Source organism: Phocoena sinus, chromosome 18 (genome assembly GCF_008692025.1).
Source record: "Phocoena sinus isolate mPhoSin1 chromosome 18, mPhoSin1.pri, whole genome shotgun sequence".
In the NCBI taxonomy this organism is placed as follows: Eukaryota; Metazoa; Chordata; class Mammalia; order Artiodactyla; family Phocoenidae; genus Phocoena; species Phocoena sinus.
In genome coordinates, this window is record NC_045780.1 from 20,472,860 (window position 1) to 20,491,288 (window position 18,429).

At 39.3% G+C, this 18,429-nt stretch overlaps 1 protein-coding gene across 3 annotated transcripts in view; it reads right to left on the reverse strand.

Annotated features, from left to right (window-relative positions):
* The window catches only part of LRCH1 (leucine rich repeats and calponin homology domain containing 1), a 188,449-nt gene that overhangs the window by 44,927 nt on the left and 125,093 nt on the right, over nt 1-18,429 (reverse strand). For all 3 annotated transcript variants that reach the window (XM_032611020.1, XM_032611022.1, XM_032611023.1), the window contains exons 5-11: nt 15,821-15,957; nt 14,902-15,029; nt 13,638-13,701; nt 10,421-10,526; nt 7,872-7,999; nt 3,858-3,925; nt 2,046-2,132 (exon numbers count right to left, since the gene is read on the reverse strand). In XM_032611020.1, the coding sequence (XP_032466911.1) occupies nt 2,046-2,132; nt 3,858-3,925; nt 7,872-7,999; nt 10,421-10,526; nt 13,638-13,701; nt 14,902-15,029; nt 15,821-15,957 (718 nt within the window). The remainder of the gene's footprint in view (nt 1-2,045; nt 2,133-3,857; nt 3,926-7,871; nt 8,000-10,420; nt 10,527-13,637; nt 13,702-14,901; nt 15,030-15,820; nt 15,958-18,429) is intronic.

Consider the following 18,429-nt stretch of genomic DNA (forward strand, 5'->3'; position numbering starts at 1 on the left):
TTAGATCGTTTCCTTTTTTGCAAATATTTTGCTATTAAAAGTGCCTCTCCCCTCACAATTGCTGTTCATGTCTCCTTGTCCCTTAGGATATTTTTTAGAATTAATTCAAAAGTTTTATGTCTATTTTTAGACTATGGCTACAAACTACAAGGATGTCTTCTGGAGTGGTTCTGCCTGTTTACCTTTCCACCAGCAGTTCATTTATTATTTCAAATCTTCACAACATTAAAAGATAAGTATTTATAGCCCATCTTATAGATGAGAAAACTGGGGTACAGAGAAGTTATATAATTTACCCAGATTAACTGGTATTAGAGCTGGGTTTGCAACCAGTATCTGGTTGATTAAGGTATGTTCTTCTCCAGCCATGCTATTTCCCCATTCCTTGTAATTTCTCTCTCTCTCTCTCTCTCTCTCTCTCTCTCTCTCTTAGGATGTGAAACTCAGCTCTTTAAGGGACTTACTTGGTTAGGTGCTTGCTAATAAGCCAGGCCCTGAGCCAAACATTAGGGAGAATTAACCACATGAATAATCATATTTTAAAACCATCATTACCTCCCCCTACATATAAAATAAAGTCTCAGCTCCTCCACACAGCATTCAAAGTCACGCCTGCATCACACCCAAAGGTCTCTCTGGTGAGTCTCAGTCCTGGCTTCACATCAGGAGCACTGGTAGAACTTTTAAAAAATAAAAATGGCCAGACCCCCAGCGCCACAGGTGGTGTCGGGCAGAGTGTCTGTATTCTGGAACTTCTACAAATGATACTGAAGCAGAGCCAGCACGGAGATCACCTTTTCTGCCTGAGATTTTCCAAGCTTGCTCCATTCTTTCTGACCTCTGTACCTTTGAATAAGCTTTTAATTCAATCCAGAATTTGCTTTCTCCTTGAAAATGCCAGCTATTAAAGGCCCAGGTAAAATACTCCAACCTTCAGGAAGGTCAGCCAAGCCACCCTCCCTTCTCCATCTGGGGTCAGGATCCCCTTCATCTCAAGCACTTAAATCAATGACATGTATAAATCACTACTCAAAGCAATGTCTATTACTATAGTTTATGTTCCTAGAAGGAAGAGCTGTGTCTTGTTCATCTTTACATCCCCCAAGGTGCATACTGTAGATCTTTCCATGCTCTAAGCACTCAGCTAATGTCTGCAGAATGGAAGTGCTTTTCAAATCAATTGCTAAAGATTTCCAGCCATACTCAACCCGAGCTAAAACTATTTCTTTTAGAGTCAGACAACAGTGCTGGTGTACTCTCACTGGCACTCTGGGACTCACTCATCACCCTGTTCATAAATTCCCAGAATGTGGTGTGATTTCCAGGCTCACCATATTATCAATATAAGACCACATTATCTTCACACTGAAATTCCCAGGATCCCTGAATAGTTTACCAGGGATAAGCTTCGGATCTATTTCTCTATTAGTACGGTAGTTATTATCTGATACCAGGTATACTGCTTTACTGAAAAATATTTTGTCTGTAGGAATTCCGTTATCCTCAGCTAAGAAACCAAAAAATACACCTATATATAAAGTGCTTATTATTGATAAAGACTAATTCAGTTAAAAAATTATCTTGTCACCCAAATCTTTAGAAATACATGATTTAGTTAACATATATTTGGCACCATCAGAAATAAATATGGTAGTAATTGATAAACCAAGTCTTTCCTTTTTGGAAACTCTCTTATATTTCTCTATTCCAGGGGTTTAAACTTCAAGCTATATAAAGTATGCATTTATATATTGTATTTCTGTTGTCTAAGAATTATACAAAAATTGCCCTATGAATTCCACGAAGGGTGAATGAATTTCATGAAGGGATGGAAAAGCGGGGAACTGCTCTCAGTCCCTCCAGAAGTTTGACTCTTTTACTTACGATCTCAGGAAAACAGGCAGTTAAAATGACTTTTCTTCGTTAGTGGTTAGTGCTAAGCCCATACTGTGTGCATAAATGCCTTAAAAACTGAGATAATGTACTCAATAAATTAGTGTACCTTACCGACACCTGAAACCTGGGCCGAGGAAAGACACACATACCTGTTGGGATCCTGCAGCAAATCCGCTGCTTCTCTCAGCTGTTCAATCATTGCTATATTCATGTCCTGGTCTTTGGATGAACTTATTCTGCAACATGAAACCAAGCTTTAGACTGAAAATGATCACTAGAACATGAACAGCACCTAGGTTCTTAAGAACAAACTTATAAAGATCCATCTGACACGGCAAAAATGATTTTTGACAAACTCAACATTTTAGCGAGGATGTGTCAGTACCCTGTGGGGTGGGCTGCCAGAGTGTAGCGGAAGAGCTGCTGGGTGGGAGGAGCCAGCTAGGCTGTAAGGCAGCTCACACAAAGTCTCAGTGCCCGTGGGCAGTGCTCACCTGTAAAATCAGGGCAATGGACTGGCTGGGTAGTTCTCACGCTGTACTTTCCTGAGCCTGAGGGGGATCCACAGGGGTGCTCAGCTACGGCGGGTCCGCACTACTTCCAATTCCAGTTCAACCAGCCTGGCTCAGTTTTATTGCTTTCATACAATATGGGACTTCAGTGTGGGACTCTGGTTCCCAGTCCAGGCTCGTTAAGCAGCAAAATCACCTAATGGTGCTTAAAAAAATATGCCGGGTCTGATACTCCTAAGTAGATCTGTCTGGGGCTTGGACATTTTCTTAATCAGATGATACTGATTTTACAGGCAGGGTTGGGAACAATAGATATAAGCTTGAGAATGGGGTTTCCAAAGCTTTACACAGTTTAAAAACTCTTTCCCTATAAAATCCTTTTCGCTATAATTCTATGATCAAGCTAGTTCTCCTCGGCATCACAGAAATATATCCAACAAATAGCTGGTTATACTGGACAGTGATTTGAAAGGAACTCTGCAATATTTTTAAAAGGCAAGAGAGATCTGATCACGGTTCCTGCTTTCCATTGCAGAATATAAGCCAATGTCTTTCTGTAAGTGGAGAAACTTTTTAACAATGGAGTAAATTCTCACTACGGGGAAAACCCTCATGAGGTTTGATGGACGGTCCAGGCCTACATGCCAGATCATGGAAAACAAAATCCTGGGAATCAAAAACCTACCCTCTGCCATATGGTCCAAACTCAATCCCCCTGAGTGGCAAACCAGTAAAGTGGTTTACTGTCTGTTAGATGGATCACTCATGCCCTCCTGTGTAAATCTTTATATGCGATAGAGTAGAAGCGCTGTCCATCTGGTATGAGATCCCAGCCCTCTGTAACCCTGGGGCAAGATAATCAATCTCCCTGTGCCTCAGTTTTGTCATCGGTGAAGTGAGGGATAACAATAGGACTTACAGGATTGTTGTAAAGAGGAAATGAGTTACTACCTGTGAAGTATTTTAGGACACTGCCTGGCACGTGGTATTTAATAACTGTTAGCTATTACAATTATTAGACTTAAGACCAAGACATTGAGGTCTATGGTTTTCTCAGATCTTGAACTTGAAGACTCTGGGGAAAGAAGTGGGAACAGGACCACGTATCACTTTAGGTCCGGTTGTCGGTTTGTTCAGAGAAAGGAAAGTAAGCTAGAATCTCTAGTCTAGAAATTCTATCTAATTTCCTGAATCACATTCTACCCACAGCCTCAAATCAGATAAAACTCAAGGCCAAGGAACAGGTATGACCTGGCACAGTATGGCCCCAATCCTATGGCAGTAAGCATCAGACAGAGGAAACCTTGCAACTTCTGAGCAATATCACTGAGGAAGGTATCAGCTTGCTTAAAGAAAAGTGGACCAAAATTCTATCAGGACAAGGCTGCCATCCTGCTTGAAACATGAACTTTACAGGATGGTGGCTCATCACCAGCCTTCGGTACTCACATCCCCTCGGATGGCCAGTGCGCGTCCTCTTCTATCCGTAACAGTTCTTCACAGGCCTCAGTCCTTTCCTGTGGACAGAACACATGGGTCTTCTGAGAGCCACTGGCTGTAACAGTCAACAGTCTAAACCTGCCCTCATCCATATTCACAACAGCCAAAAGGTGGAAACAACCCAAGTGTCCATGAATGGATGAATGGAGAAAATGTGGTCTATACATACAATGGGATATCATTCAGCCTTAAAAAGGATGGAAATTCTAACACATGTTACAACATAGATGAACCCTGAGGACATCATGCTAAGTGAAATAAGTGAGTCACAGGAAGAAAAATACTGTATGATTCCACTTACCTGAGGTTCCTAGAATAGTCAAATTCATAAAGACAGAAAGAAGAATGGTAGTTGCCAGAGGAGAGGGGGGAGGGGATTGGGAAGTTATGGTTTAATGGCAAAGAGTGTCCGTTTTACAAGATGAAAGAGTTTTGGAGATGGAGTACGCAACATTGTTTTGGTTCCACAACAATGTGAATGTACCATGGAACTGTATACTTGAAAAATGGCTAAGATGGTAAGTTTTTATGTTGTATGTAGTTTGCCACAATTAAAAATAAAATAAAATTTTAAAAAAGAAGAAAAGAAAACCTGGCCGAGGACTACAATACCTGTTAACTTAGAAAAGAGTCAGAAATGCAAGGCTTAACTCCATTCATGATTGCCCTCTTAGCACCTCCTGATGCTGACAGATTCCTCAGCTGGGCTTGTCAGGTACATGAGAATGTGCATTCTGATGTTGGTGAGAGAAGCAGTGTGTGTGTGTGTGTGTGTGTGTGTGCGTGCGTGCGTGCACCCGGGCACATGCCCACTGTTAACAAAAAAGGAAGTATTAACGACAGAAAAATGCCTCAAATCGCACCTAATAGTTTTCACATGTACAACGTGCAGATTTCACTGAAATGCATCCCCCTCTTAATATCCCGAAGAAACACTGTGGTGGGAGTATTTAGAAAGGCGTGGCCCACTGTTGGAACTTCCATGCGAGTCTTTCCATCTTGATCTCTGACACAGAGAAATGCTGCTTTAACTCAGCTGACAGCTAAAACGGAAGCCATCCCCGAAGGGGCAAACATTCCCCTAGCAAGGAAGGAACAACAGACAAAAGGACTGTTTTCTGTGTCAAAGTTCTGACACTTCATTAACGAACGCAGGCCCAGCCAATTCTCCAGATGTGTCACAGAAAATAAGTCTTTTTCTGAGGAGGTATCCAGTTGCATGATGTCAACCTCTGGCTTGAAAAACACTCAGACTTTTTCTATATAGATTATACTTTTAGTGCATTATAAAATCAATATATAAATTACTGTGCCTCCACCCAAATGCTAGTGAAATTCATGGGTGAAAATATACTACGAGAAACAACCAAGAAAACATGTTCTTATCTCTTCCTGTTGGGTTTCAACTATCGGAGCCATGGGTATTTCCTTCTAATTTTCAGTTTCATAATAAAAAGTAGCCGGTAGTAGAAAATATACTTTTTTTCAGTATGCAAAACAGAGGTATACTGGGTTTCTTTTGCTAAGTTAGATGGTGACACAGTTGATACACATTATTCATGGATTCTGTATTTATGAATTTGCCTCTTTACTAAAATCTATGTGTCACCCCAAAACCAATACTCGTGGTGCTTTTGCAGACACACGTAGAGGTGGTGAAAAACTAGAGTTCCCAACCCCAAAATGCACTTCCCAGTTGAGGCTGAACAAGGTAGCAGGCGACCTGCTTTCTTGTTTCAGCTCTCAGACTGTAAAAAAGTGTCCTTTTCAGAGCCTGTTTAGTATCTCATTTTCACAGTTTTGTGCCTTTCGTTGGTGATTTTGCTGTTTAAAATGCCCCCTAGCATAGTACTGAAGTGCTGTCTTATCCTACGCACAAGAAGGCTGTGATATGTACTGTACCTTACAGAGAAAACACCTGTTAGGTAAGCTTCCTTCCTGCATGAGTTACGGGGCTGCTGGCCGCAAGTTCAGTGTTAATGCACTAACAGTACATATTAAATAGGGTGTCTTGAGACAGAAGTACACATAAAACCAGGTTATGTACTGACCAGTTGACAAAAATGTGTGACCAGAGGCTCACAGGAACCTAACCCTGTATCTCCCGTGTTCAGGGTTGGATAATTCAGTGTTTGAGGAAACCATCAAATAGAACTGCTGTGAATAAGGATCCACCGTAGTGACAAAAGCACAAGATGCTTACTCAGTGGAGAGAAAACAGGATTATATAAAACACAGAACTCTCGATCGTCGAGGACTGAGTAGTTCAGCACACTGGCTGGCAATAAAACACACTCTCACAGACTTTAAAAGTGATGCAAGTCAAGGGTAAAATGGGCCTGAATTGAAGCGTACAGCTTTTAATTGTAGATTTATGCTTTATTTTATTGTTAGCGTTCTTCTCCACTTGCCAACAGAAGCCTCTTGTAGGAGTGGGCACTCAGGAAACATTTGCTGTAGATTTCTACACCCCATTGGCTCCCCTAGATTCTACACCACGGGACCCACGCTGTACAGCAGCCATTCCCACGGAGCCCTGTGCCTCCTGAAATCTCTAAATCTAGAAGAATTTGCTTTTCTGAAACAACATGTTTTATTTTACCAATCACTTTAATTGCTTTCCTTCAAGGCTTCCATCTTTACTTTAGACCCTCAACTTAAGATAAACTCTTCATAAAAGAAAGACAGAAGCCCAATTTTCCATGTTTTGCTGACAGACTTGTCTCAGAGCTGACAGACAGGCATCAAATCTGGGAGAGCCTTGTGAGAACCACTGGCTGGAGAGTCATAGGATGAGGTTTTTACTTTCGGAAAATGTCTGGCAGCAGCAGGGGCGGGGTTCTGGGTGCTCAGCTGGGGTAGGAGGGACTCCTGATGTCCTAAGAATAAGCAATGATAAGGCCCCACTGAAGTCATGTCAGTGGAGGTGGAGGACAGAAAGGAGGCAGTGGGTGTGAGATATTTTGAAACAAGAACTGATGGATTTATGATGGATTAAATACACAGAATAAAGAATTAGGTTTTCTACAGATGTACGTCATATGAGAGGTTCATTATTTTTGTCTTGAGTACACCAGAGTCTCCTACAGTGTACAATTCAGCTGTTTTCCTCCCATTTCCCTTAAGGTGATGCCCAAAGACGTTAGTTGAGACACAGCCCAGCCATCCTAACACCATCCTCAGGAAATAAGAACTAGCACCTAGAGACCCCGGGCCTGACTTTAACACAGTAACTCAGAGACCACTGTCTCTCACAAGCCACAAGGAACCTGAATTTCACCGAAAGGATTATCTTCGTGATCCTTGGGTGCCACGACCTGAACCAAAAGGACTGGCAGAAACGTACCAAGGCACCTAACTGTGTCACCAAGTGGAACCTTAACTACCAGGTTTATAAAGGGCTAGTTTTTCTCTTGTTTCTGCCGCTCCTATGACGAAGGTTGGCCTGACAATCTGATGACTTCATCTAACATTTCAATACCTCAGCGCCACTATACCTGTTTATGAATGTGTCCTCAGAGTGACCCTTCTAAAAAGGGAAGACATTCATTTCCAAATTTTAAAAGTCTCCATTTATCTTCTTTTACTATGAATATACCCCCAAGAAGAACTTACGTACCTAGAATACGTTGAAAAGCATGTGAAACTTTGTTTTACCTTTTTTACTGGATGGTCATGGTAATTCTGATAACTTATACAATGCACTGACTACCAGAGAGCTGAGTAATTTCTGAATACGAAGGAAAATCATCCATATACACAGACAAATAGAGAGGTATGGATGAAAGCGACAAGCTCCTAATATCGGCAAATAAGCACGCTGGACTTTGAGAAGATGTTATAAAGGCCCAAGGAAGGTGGTAGCAAGCTGACATTTAAGGTGATGGATTGGTAACCTTGAACATAAATCCTAAGGCACCAAACAGAAGTAAATAAGTTAAAAAATTATTATCCTCCACTTGCCTTAATATAGTTTATAAATCCCGAATGGAGAATGTCTGTTCCGTGGGAAAATTGGTCTCTTTCTTCTCCTGAGTTCTCATTGTCACTCACAAGGGAAGGCGCTGGTTGAAATTCCTGATGAAATTCCCCTATTAGGAAAATATAGAGAAAGACAGAAAGCTTGATTTCATAAACAGATGAGCAAAACATAGATGACTGTAAAATACATCACCTAGTTTTTCAATCTTCTCCCTGACCTCTTCTGGGGGTATACGAATGACCCAAGTTTTCTCTTTCCAAAAGAATGTGAGGAAAAGGTGAAAAAAGGAGGAAGAAGAGGAAGAAAAGTAAAAGAAATGGAAAACCCCAAATCAAATGAACTTAAAAGTCAAGGCCCCTATATGGCTTAGTTCCTTATGAAAGAAATGAAATTTCCTCTTATTTTTTTTAAGGAACAGAGAATAGAAAGTATAAAAGAGGGCTTTTTGTGCTCTCAGCAACGTGTGACAAGTAAGTATTTCAAACTCAAAATTCCGTAGTTACCGAACAACTACTAAATGGCAGGTAAAATACCAAACATTTGGCGGATTTAAAAAATTAGTGAATGGGACTTCCCTGGTGGTGCAGTGGTTAAGAATCCGCCTGCTAATGCAGGGGACATGGGTTCGAGCCCTGGTCCAGGAAGATCCCACATGCCGCGGAGCAACTAAGCCCATGCGCCACAACTACTGAGCCTGTGCTCCAGAGCCCGTGAGCCACAACTACCGAAGCCTGCATGCCTGGAGCCATGCTCCACAACAAGAGAAGCCACCGCAATGAGAAGCCTGTGTACCGCAACGAAGAGTAGCCCCCGCTCGCCGCAACTAGAGAAAAGCCGGCGTGCGGCAACGAAGACCCAACGCAGCCAAAAATAAATAAATTTATTTTTAAAAAAAATTAGTGAACAACTGCCAGAAAGAGTGTGGGAAAGTACTAAAATAAGGACCCAAAATCATAACAACAGAAGAAGTGACTATGATGAGAGCCACATGGAGGGGAAAGCACAGAGCTCATCCAACAGGTCTGTGTTCTAGATGGTGCAGGAGAGGTGAAAGGAGGAAAAGCAGATCTCTTCTCTCTGATCTGGACACTGGGAAAGAAACAAGTAGGACCACACCACCTTCAAGGACTCCTAGCCAGCAAAAAATACCCACTTCTAGAACAGAGGGGAGAAAAACTGGTGACAAATGATGTAATTCTTTTATTTTAAAATATCTGCCTAAAACAGTACCTCTCATACTGCATATATTGTTACAAAGCTTATCTAAATTACTAAAGTGGCAGTCATATTTTGGCATAATGTATACAGTTATAGTTGGGGACAATGTATGGTTCCAATCATCATCTCAGATAAACAAATGCTAACCTTAAAAACCTGAGCATAATAAGTGAAAGCAAACAGTAGAGTGTGAGTTGGTTTAAACAGTTCTCCCGTCACTAGGGAGGGCAAGGCAAACTATTAGGGAGATAATCTGCATATTAATCTAGTTCTATACTATCCACACGTCATCAAACAGTCTCTGCCACAAATGTAAACATTACATTTTACAATTTACTTAAAAGTCACTGAATAAACAGAAGCAGTCAAATTACTGTCATAATGTAATCGAATGAGGGCTACTCACCAAGATATGAAGTGTATTACCAGGATTTTAAAGTAGGCAAGACGTAGAGTGTTTAGTGATCATCTGGTGATTATCAAAGAATCACAGGCTTTTAGAGCTACACAAAACATTACAAATCACCTCATCTAATCATCTCATTTACAGGTGAGAGAATTAAGGTCAACTGACTTGTTCAAAGTCAAGTAGATTCCTGGCCACACATCCCAACGACATTTCCCACCCTTGCATGTAGTTAGACGTGAGCCCTGGGCCTGTGAAAGGCCCAGCCCACGCTTTCCGCGTGGCTGGTAAAGTTCTGTTTCTCTAACTGGGAGCTGGACCCTTTGTTCCCATTCCTGGAGCGAACCTCCATGCTCTTTCCGCTTTAGCTCGAAACAGATGGACTTGGAAATACAAATTAATATAAATTAAAGATGGTAGAATCACCAGATAAAAGGAACTTGGGCTCTTGAAGCACTGCGTGGAGGAGAGTTGCCTGGGAGTCACTAACTCCCCTTTGGACTTACTTTGCATTGTGTTAAGTCAATGAAATTTGGGGATTTTATGTGTTACAATAGCTAGAGTTGTCTTAAACAGTATATCTACACATCGATATTTTTTTCCAATAATGGATTTAAAGAATCTTAAATAAATCTTCACAATGAGAATAGCTCTACTATTACTAGCTACGTGACCACTGGCAAGTTACTTAAACTGAGACTCACCTATAGAATGGAGATGATTAGAGTATCCATCTCAGAGTTTTGAATTTTAAATGAGATGACCGTCACAGATTAGCACAGTGCCTGGGGCATATGAAATGCTCAATAAACATTAACTATTACGGTTGACATGTTTCCGCATATTTTAAACATAGCATTTGAAACTTAAGAACAAGCTTTTTCTCCCCATCCTTCATTCTCAGACCTTTAACTGGACTAAGGCGATGGCAGGAGTCCTCCTTGATCTGTTGTTCTTCTTCCATGATATTTGACATTGGCACGTTGAGGCTAACGGTGTCTTCATCAGAAGGCTGAAAAGAAACAGGACACTGCCTCATTCAAGGGAGAAGTGTTATCAATATAGATTAAAAGGATGCTACGTAATTTAAAAAAATATATACTGTGATTCTCACAAACATAATACGGAGTAAAAGACACCAAAGGACAATGCCACTTATGTAAGTTCAAACACGGGCATAAATAATCCACGGTGTTTGAAGTCAGGATAGCAGCTGCTCTTAGGTTAGGGGCGTGGGCACATGATGGGGGCTTTGTGGGTGGCTGGTAAAGTTCTGTTTCTCTAACTGGGAGCTGGTAATGAGTGCGTTCACTTTGTCAAAATACATCAAGCTAACACTCACGTGCTTCTCCGTACATGTTTCGAGCTGAAATGTTTTCAGGTACCTGATGATATTTTCAAACCTAAGAGCCACAGTCAGGGCACTGAGAAGGACTGAGTAACACCTGAGAGAACAAAGAAATAACTGGAAATACACTACCATACCAGCCCTAAGTCTAATCGATCGCTTCAATAGTAGTGGTGCTCTGAGATCTGGCAACACAAATTTACCGAAACTATATTAAGGCTTCACGTGGCCAGTCCCAGAAAGCAGGCAGTCAGCCTCTGCGACAACATCTCATTTATTTACACTGAATCTTACACGCAACATCAAGCTTCAGTTTATTTCCCTGTTTAGGCTGAGGAAGCCGCTTTAAACATATAAGAAGATGCTTTAAATAGATAATATAGAGTTCTTAAAAGGAACAGGGGATCTGTGCAGTTTTCAGAATAATGCTTCAATTCAGTAATCAGAGTTAGTTCTCCCTGGGGGTCTTGTTTCCCACACTAACTGATGAAGTTTATTCACATAATCTATGATTCTGTCACAAATGAAATATGAAGCCTCATTTATTTTGCTATGTCTCCGTTTTAGCGTCGCTATCTCACGAAAAGCTTTTCAAAATCACAGGGATCAGGAACCTCCACAGAGCACGTTTCTGTGGCTTTGCTTCTAAACTCCTGAGGCTATAATTTTTCACAGCACAGTGTTCATTTACTTTTGGACACGTGCACAGATTGTTCAGAAACTGGCAGAAAACAAATGTACGTTTCATTCGTTGCCCAGCTATTCACTGGGCCTCACATTTTTTTGCTTGTTTATCTGAGTGACAAATGCTAAACCAATCAGAGTGACAAATGCTAAATCAACCAATGGCAACAGCGAGAGAAAGGAATCAGGTGTGACTTCTGAACCCCACAATGAGACGTAAGCAGGAAGCAAGACTGACTGACCACAGATAATAAAATATTTGCCAAATAAAGTGAAAATAGAAAGCTACACAGAATAATCCAGAACCCTTATCCTTGTAAAAAAAAAAACATTTCTAGGAGGTGTTCTCAGGTAAGGAGGCCACAATGCAAGACAAAAAAAAAAAAAAGCCAAAGGGAAAATGTACACACTTCATTCTGTTGAACATAATCCTTTCTGTAGTCCTTCCTTCCACCCTCCTCCCATCTTAAAAACTTATTAGCAAAATTCCAAGATATGCATCTAGTTAAAAGGAAGAAAATAAACCCTTGGCCTCCTTTTAGAATATTAGCATCCTACTTATACTAAGTGAGAACAAAAGGATAATGAAGTTCTTTGTGTAATGTTTTATTAATGAACTTAATTATCCTTAGAAGGCAGATAAAGGATAAAGCAGAGTCTGTTTTAATTTAACAGAAAATAAGCTCGGGTGAGTAATTTCTGAAACAAAGGGCTATTTCAGGGGACTTACGAGTTTTAATAAAGTTAAGGGAGTAGAATTAAATACAACTTGTAAAGCGATGTGTTGAGTATTTTCTCCCCCAGGGAATCATAGTAAACTATTCATGTAGGTTCATGAGGGTAATTTTACTTTATTGATACTGGCCTTCTTTTTCTGCCTACTACTCTTCTTCCTTTTGAAATATTCTGTATTAGAAAGCTTTTAAGGTATCCTAGTGCTTTATGAAGTATTTTGTGGAAAACAAATTCGAATATCTTAGCTACATATTAAACCTCAAAGGCCTTAAGAGAACAGGGAAAAGGCAATTTTCCTGGACTTACATATAGTAAAAATGTGGATTTCTTAGGGTAATTGACCTATTAAGTACATCTTCAAAGAGTATTACAATGTTTCAAAACTCAATAACCACAAAAACTCAGTAAGTTCCCTCAAAAAAGGAAGGCCTGATAATACATACATCCCCTACTCCAGCTATCCCTCCTAGCTCTGCTGGTCAATAAACCCCATTTAATGGTTTATTAGTGAAAGATTTTACGGAACCTAACAGACTATAAATAAGATAACAAATGTTCTAATTGAGCTATATATAACCACTTTACAAAGCTCCAGTGTGGGAGGCCTCTTAGCTCACAAATAACCAAACTTATATCCAATTATCTGAAAACAACACAATCTAAGAATTTCAGGAAAACAAATATTGATATAAAAATTATGGCTACTCAAAAATGCATTTCCTGTGGGTAAAATGCAATGTACATTTATAGTGGGAAGCAGCGCATAGCACAGGGAGATCAGCTCGGTGCTCTGTGACCACCTAGAGGGGTGGGATAGGGAGGGTGGGAGGGAGACGCAAGAGGGAGGGGATGTGGGGATATATGTATAGCTGATTCACCCTGTGATACAGCAGAAACTAACACACCATTGTAAAGCAATTATAATCCCATAAAGATGTTAAAAAAAAAAGGCAATGTACATTTGATTCCTTAACATTTATGCAGGCATATAACAACTTTTTCCTAAGTTACTCTGTCACTTAAAAACAAACATTTATAAAAATGCCTTCCGGGTTCTTGCACACCACTTAGTCATTTTATAATATTTATTAAGCATGCAAGAATATTCCAGATAATGTGAGGGGTGTGGTGGGAGGGGAAGGAGATAGGGACTCTATTCTTGAGACATTTCCAAAACACTAAAGATTCAGAAAAAGCTAACAACAGTTAATATTTACATAACAGAGGATTTCAAATAACTTTCACAAGCATTATCACATGTTCTCATGCAACTGCCTTTTATCCGAAAGGAGTACAGCGAATGCAGGTAGATATATCTAGAAGCACAAAAGGAAACAAATCTGATCACAAATTTACCTCTGTGGCAGATAATCGCTTGTCTCCATTATCACTCCCAACGCCCGAGTCAGAATCCTTCTTGCTGGGTTAGATGCCATCGATATTGAATTCATTTAGAAAAAATTAAAATCACGAAGTTCACAACAAGAGACATCAACTTATATTCAAATAATGACTTTACTAAACAAATTTTTATTATTACCAAAAGACAACAAATCCGCCCAGTATTGAAAGTTGTTAAGACAAGGGCCTAATGAAAATCAGATACTTGGACCGTCTAAATATGGTACAAGATAAATTCTTTGTGTTCAGAGTTTCATGGATTTATACTCTACCTGAGTGGCCCGTTCTTTGAAACAGTTAATAATTTTCTTATTTTATTGATTCTAGCATATGAAAAAGCAAAAACTACCAATTGCTTTTACCTCTTAGGTTATGAAATTTCCTAACTTTCAATAATTCTGTAAACTTTTATTCAGTGACTAAATAAATTTGATAGTATGTTTAAAACAATAAAGTAATGAATACATATTTTAAGCATTATATAAAGGTACCATTAGGGTAGGCTGAGATTTTAAGTCACTACAGTATATTTACTTTTTTTAGTAAAAAGTTCAAGAAAGATTTCTGCAATGAAGACATTTCAAAAACAACCTGCATTTCTACAAGTGTGTTCAGTGTGAGAATTTTGTTCTCCGAAAATTCAAAATGGTTTACACCACAAAATGGCCAAGGACATGTTAAACGATTCTAAAACTTCCATTCTGAACAGGAAATGGCAAAAACTATGCACAGTGCATTTTTAAAAGACAATTAAAACAAATAAAGTCTGCATTTTTTCTTAACAATGTTCTGGAAGCATATTAAAAATTAACTTAAAAAACCATGTCTCTAACACAACATTGTAAATCAACTATACCCCAAAAAAATTTTTAAAAAAAACAAAAAACCATGTCTCAGTTTGATGTGGTTGTTTTAAATGATAGGTAAAAAATACATATATTTATATTATAGATCTTATTTATAATATGTGCACACACATATGTTGCACTCAGGAAGGACTGATTCTTGATTAGGAGAGGGTAGATGAAACCTGAAAGATGCCAAAATGTTATCAACAGCATCAATTTTCCCTTTTTTATTCCAAAAGTGTTCGAGACTCTGATGTATAAATCTGCATTGGCTGAGTGAAACAAAAGGATTTTTGGAGTTAGTTACCTGGAGCGCCTTGGCCTAAGCAAACTCTAAATGGGGGCTTCTAGCCGAGGGGGGTCACACTCACCCGTCTTCCACGTGCTGGTGTAAATGTGGCCTCTCCATGGTGTGGAGATAAAGGGAGTCGGTTGTCTTAATCTGGCATGCTTGGATGCTGAGATACTTAAATATGTGCACTTTGCCCTTGGTGCATATCTATGGAGAAATTAATAATATATATATTTTTAACGGCAAAACAAAATGTAAACACTAGACATCTCACTCTGTATAATTTAGTTTTTGCATTTTCACTTTAAGTAACACGTCAACGATGACCACCAAATTTGACCTCTCCAAAACAGGTAAGATTTTAGGCAATCATTTCCTCCAAATTCTACTTCAATAGAAAACCATGTTCAAGAGATTTCTAGTTTCTCTTGCACTAAACCGCAAAATTCTAAGAGAAATACATTTAAGTACAAATAGTGTAAAACGTATATACGTCAGATAACTAACCTGGTAACGTTCCAATTCTGAAAGCATATACACTTCATTCTGTTCTCACATAGTTTAATATTTGAGCTTGAATCTTGTCTCTAAATGACTGACAATATTTTAAAATGGTTAAACTCTAGTTTCCAGCTAACTTCAATGTAAGGAATCTATTACTCCTTTTGTAATCCATACACTCCATGAAAAAATTTCAAATGCATGTACAAAATGATAAACATAATAACTGAATAAGTGAAATCATCAAACATCATCGTTCTGGGATTGCGGTGACCAGACAGTGAGGCAAATGGTGGTAAACGATTTTGATGTCACAGAAGACAACATACTGTAGTCAGATTCACACGAGGTTTCATTTTTTAAGAGATTGTGTCTGTTTATGATCGTATCCATACATTAATTCTGCAAAATATCAACAAACCAGTTCTGCTGAGAGTTGCTTAGATGCTATTGATAGTCTATCCCCCCGGCAACAGCTTTGCTGTGAGACCCCTCACCTGTGCTGGAGGAGACTGCAAAGGGTTATTCTCAAGCAGTAATACTTGCAGCTGCTTCATCTCTCTAAAACAAATGGGAATCACGAGCACTTTATTGCAGGAAAAGTCAAACTTTACCAAGGGAAGGTCTACTAGTTCTAAAGGAACAGAAAAAAAAAAAAGAAAAAAAAAGAAAGAAAAAAAAAAAACTCAGAAAGCAACAAGATTAAATGGCTAAACACATTCAAAATTTTTCTGCTTATCTGGAAATATATCATTTAGCATAATTAAAACCAAGTTGTGTATTAGGAACATAAGTTATGTATATATAATACTTTACTAAAGAGGAGAGGAAAGCTTTCATCGGGGGCCCAACAATTTTTAATTTGTTGTTATTTCTGATATGAGCTGGAAACACTTGACATATATAACACCTATTGTTTAAAAAGGCTTTTTTTCCAGTGAAACAATCACATAAGCCACACCACACAAGATATGCTTATGTCTTAACTTCAAACTGTTTTCAAACAGCTTGCTAGCTTATAAATAATATGTTAATTACAACATATTCTTATGCATTCCATGTATGTGGGCTGGCAGAATCTCAGAACGAATTACTAGAAATATGTTCTTGATTGTTTAACTCCACTTTAAAAAAGAAATGCTATCAAATTTGGAACTTTGCAACAGACCCTGTAATCCTGATATGATTAGGCTTTATTCTACTGCTTTAAAAAAGTCTTCTGTAGCTCCACAAAGAAGACAGAACATTATATTTAGCTTAAAATCCCCACCCAGTGGCATAGCAAACACTCAGTAATTTCAAGTATTCCAACCGACATTGGCAGCTGCAAGAAACGAAGTCAAATATATTCCATAGAGCAAAGACGCTGAGCAATGCCAGAGTAGGGTGACACGGAGCAAACCACCAAGATCTCCGTGTGAGAGGCTACGGAGGGTTCATTTCAGAACGGGCCTCACGTTTGTTATGAAACCTGGTGAGGGAGGATACACGGTGCTTTCAAATACTCAAGGAATTCCCAAGCAGATGAAGGGCAGGGACTATAGGAAGAAGAGGATCAGAAAGCAGTGACCTGTAGAAAGAATTCATACTATCCCTCCGCTCCCCCTGTACTGCTGGAGGGTTTTCACGTTACTCAGCTAGACTACATGTTCCCCCAGCAAAGGTTCACTTAGCAACCAGTGTCTGCAAATTCAACTCGCTCTGGGTGTGGAAGGGACTTTCCTTCTTTCATACCTTAGTGAACTACTTTGTATTAGAGAAAAGAGTCATGAGATTGAAATGCAAGGACAAAGACAGGAGAATCAGCTCAGCAGCTCCAAAACTCAGGTCCATGATGGGCAGGCGGCTGTGTAACAGAAGCTCAGGATGTGTCTTTTTAAATCGTTTTTATCGAAGCATAGTTGATCTACAATGTTGTGTTAGTTTCAGGTGTACAGCAAAGTGATTCAGTTATACATATATATGTGTATATTGTAAACAGTACTGCTATGAACATTGGGGTGCATGTATCTTTTGGAATTGGAATTTTCAAATTAGAATTTTTGAATTCTTATTCAAATTGGATGTGTATTTTTTAAATTGCCCCAAGTAATTCTCTGCTCAAACTCAGCTCTCCCACCAATAGCGAGATAAGTGATTTGCCTCAGGTCTCACTCGTCCTGGTTGCCTCGAAGAAGCACATGGAGAGCAGTGGGAGATGAAGAGAGGAGGTGAAGCCAGAGGATGGCATGGAATCAAGAAAGTTAAAGGGAAAGGGAAAGTAAGATCTTTCCAGTTAATAGTTTGTTTTGAAAACAGGGCTGAGAATTAGGGGGACTGTATGTAAAAAGAGTATCTCCTTGCTAGAACTTCCAGTAATATGAATCCATTTCTCCGATGGCTAACTTGACTCCCTCAAGTTAGGCTGGCAAATCAGGGGTGGTTGCTTTTCAGCAATTTGCCACTTAAAATGAAGACTTTTAAGCAAGACTAGAGAGCTAAGTGCTTGGAAGACACAGCAGGAGGGGAAGGAAGGCGACTTACAGTTAAATAAAGTCAGAAATGGTTTTTATAATGACAATTCCTTTTAGTGCCTGTTGGGGACACAATTACCATCTTAGTTTAGGAAAGCTAGAATCTGACATTTTCACAACAAGGAAACGAAGGAGAAAATGATAACTCCAGCTCAGAAAAAGCCAAAGAGACAGAGCAGGAAAAAAGGGATAAGAGAAAAGAAAAATGAATCCCATTCCTCTTTCTCCATTGCAAAGAGGGGAAATGAATGACTACTTTAATGCTCTGTCCATTCTGGTGCCAGGAAGAACAAAATAGAGTCTCCCTGTTGCATTAGTTGTAGTATAACCACCACAAGATTGATGTGGGCAATTAGGCCACAAACTTTTCCCCCCTCCTCAAACTGAAAGCATATGAGGAGGGGTACTAAAGAGGAAAAACGAGTGAGTAAATATGAAAGGTCTTTAAATTCACTGCCTGAGAGCATTATCAATGCTCTTTTGTTAACAGAGTTCTCCAGAGTAAAGCAAAAAGAAACTTGATATTCAGGATATTATTTTTTTTTAAAAGAAGGTTTTCCAGTAAACTGACGTTTTAGCTCCGAGTGTATATT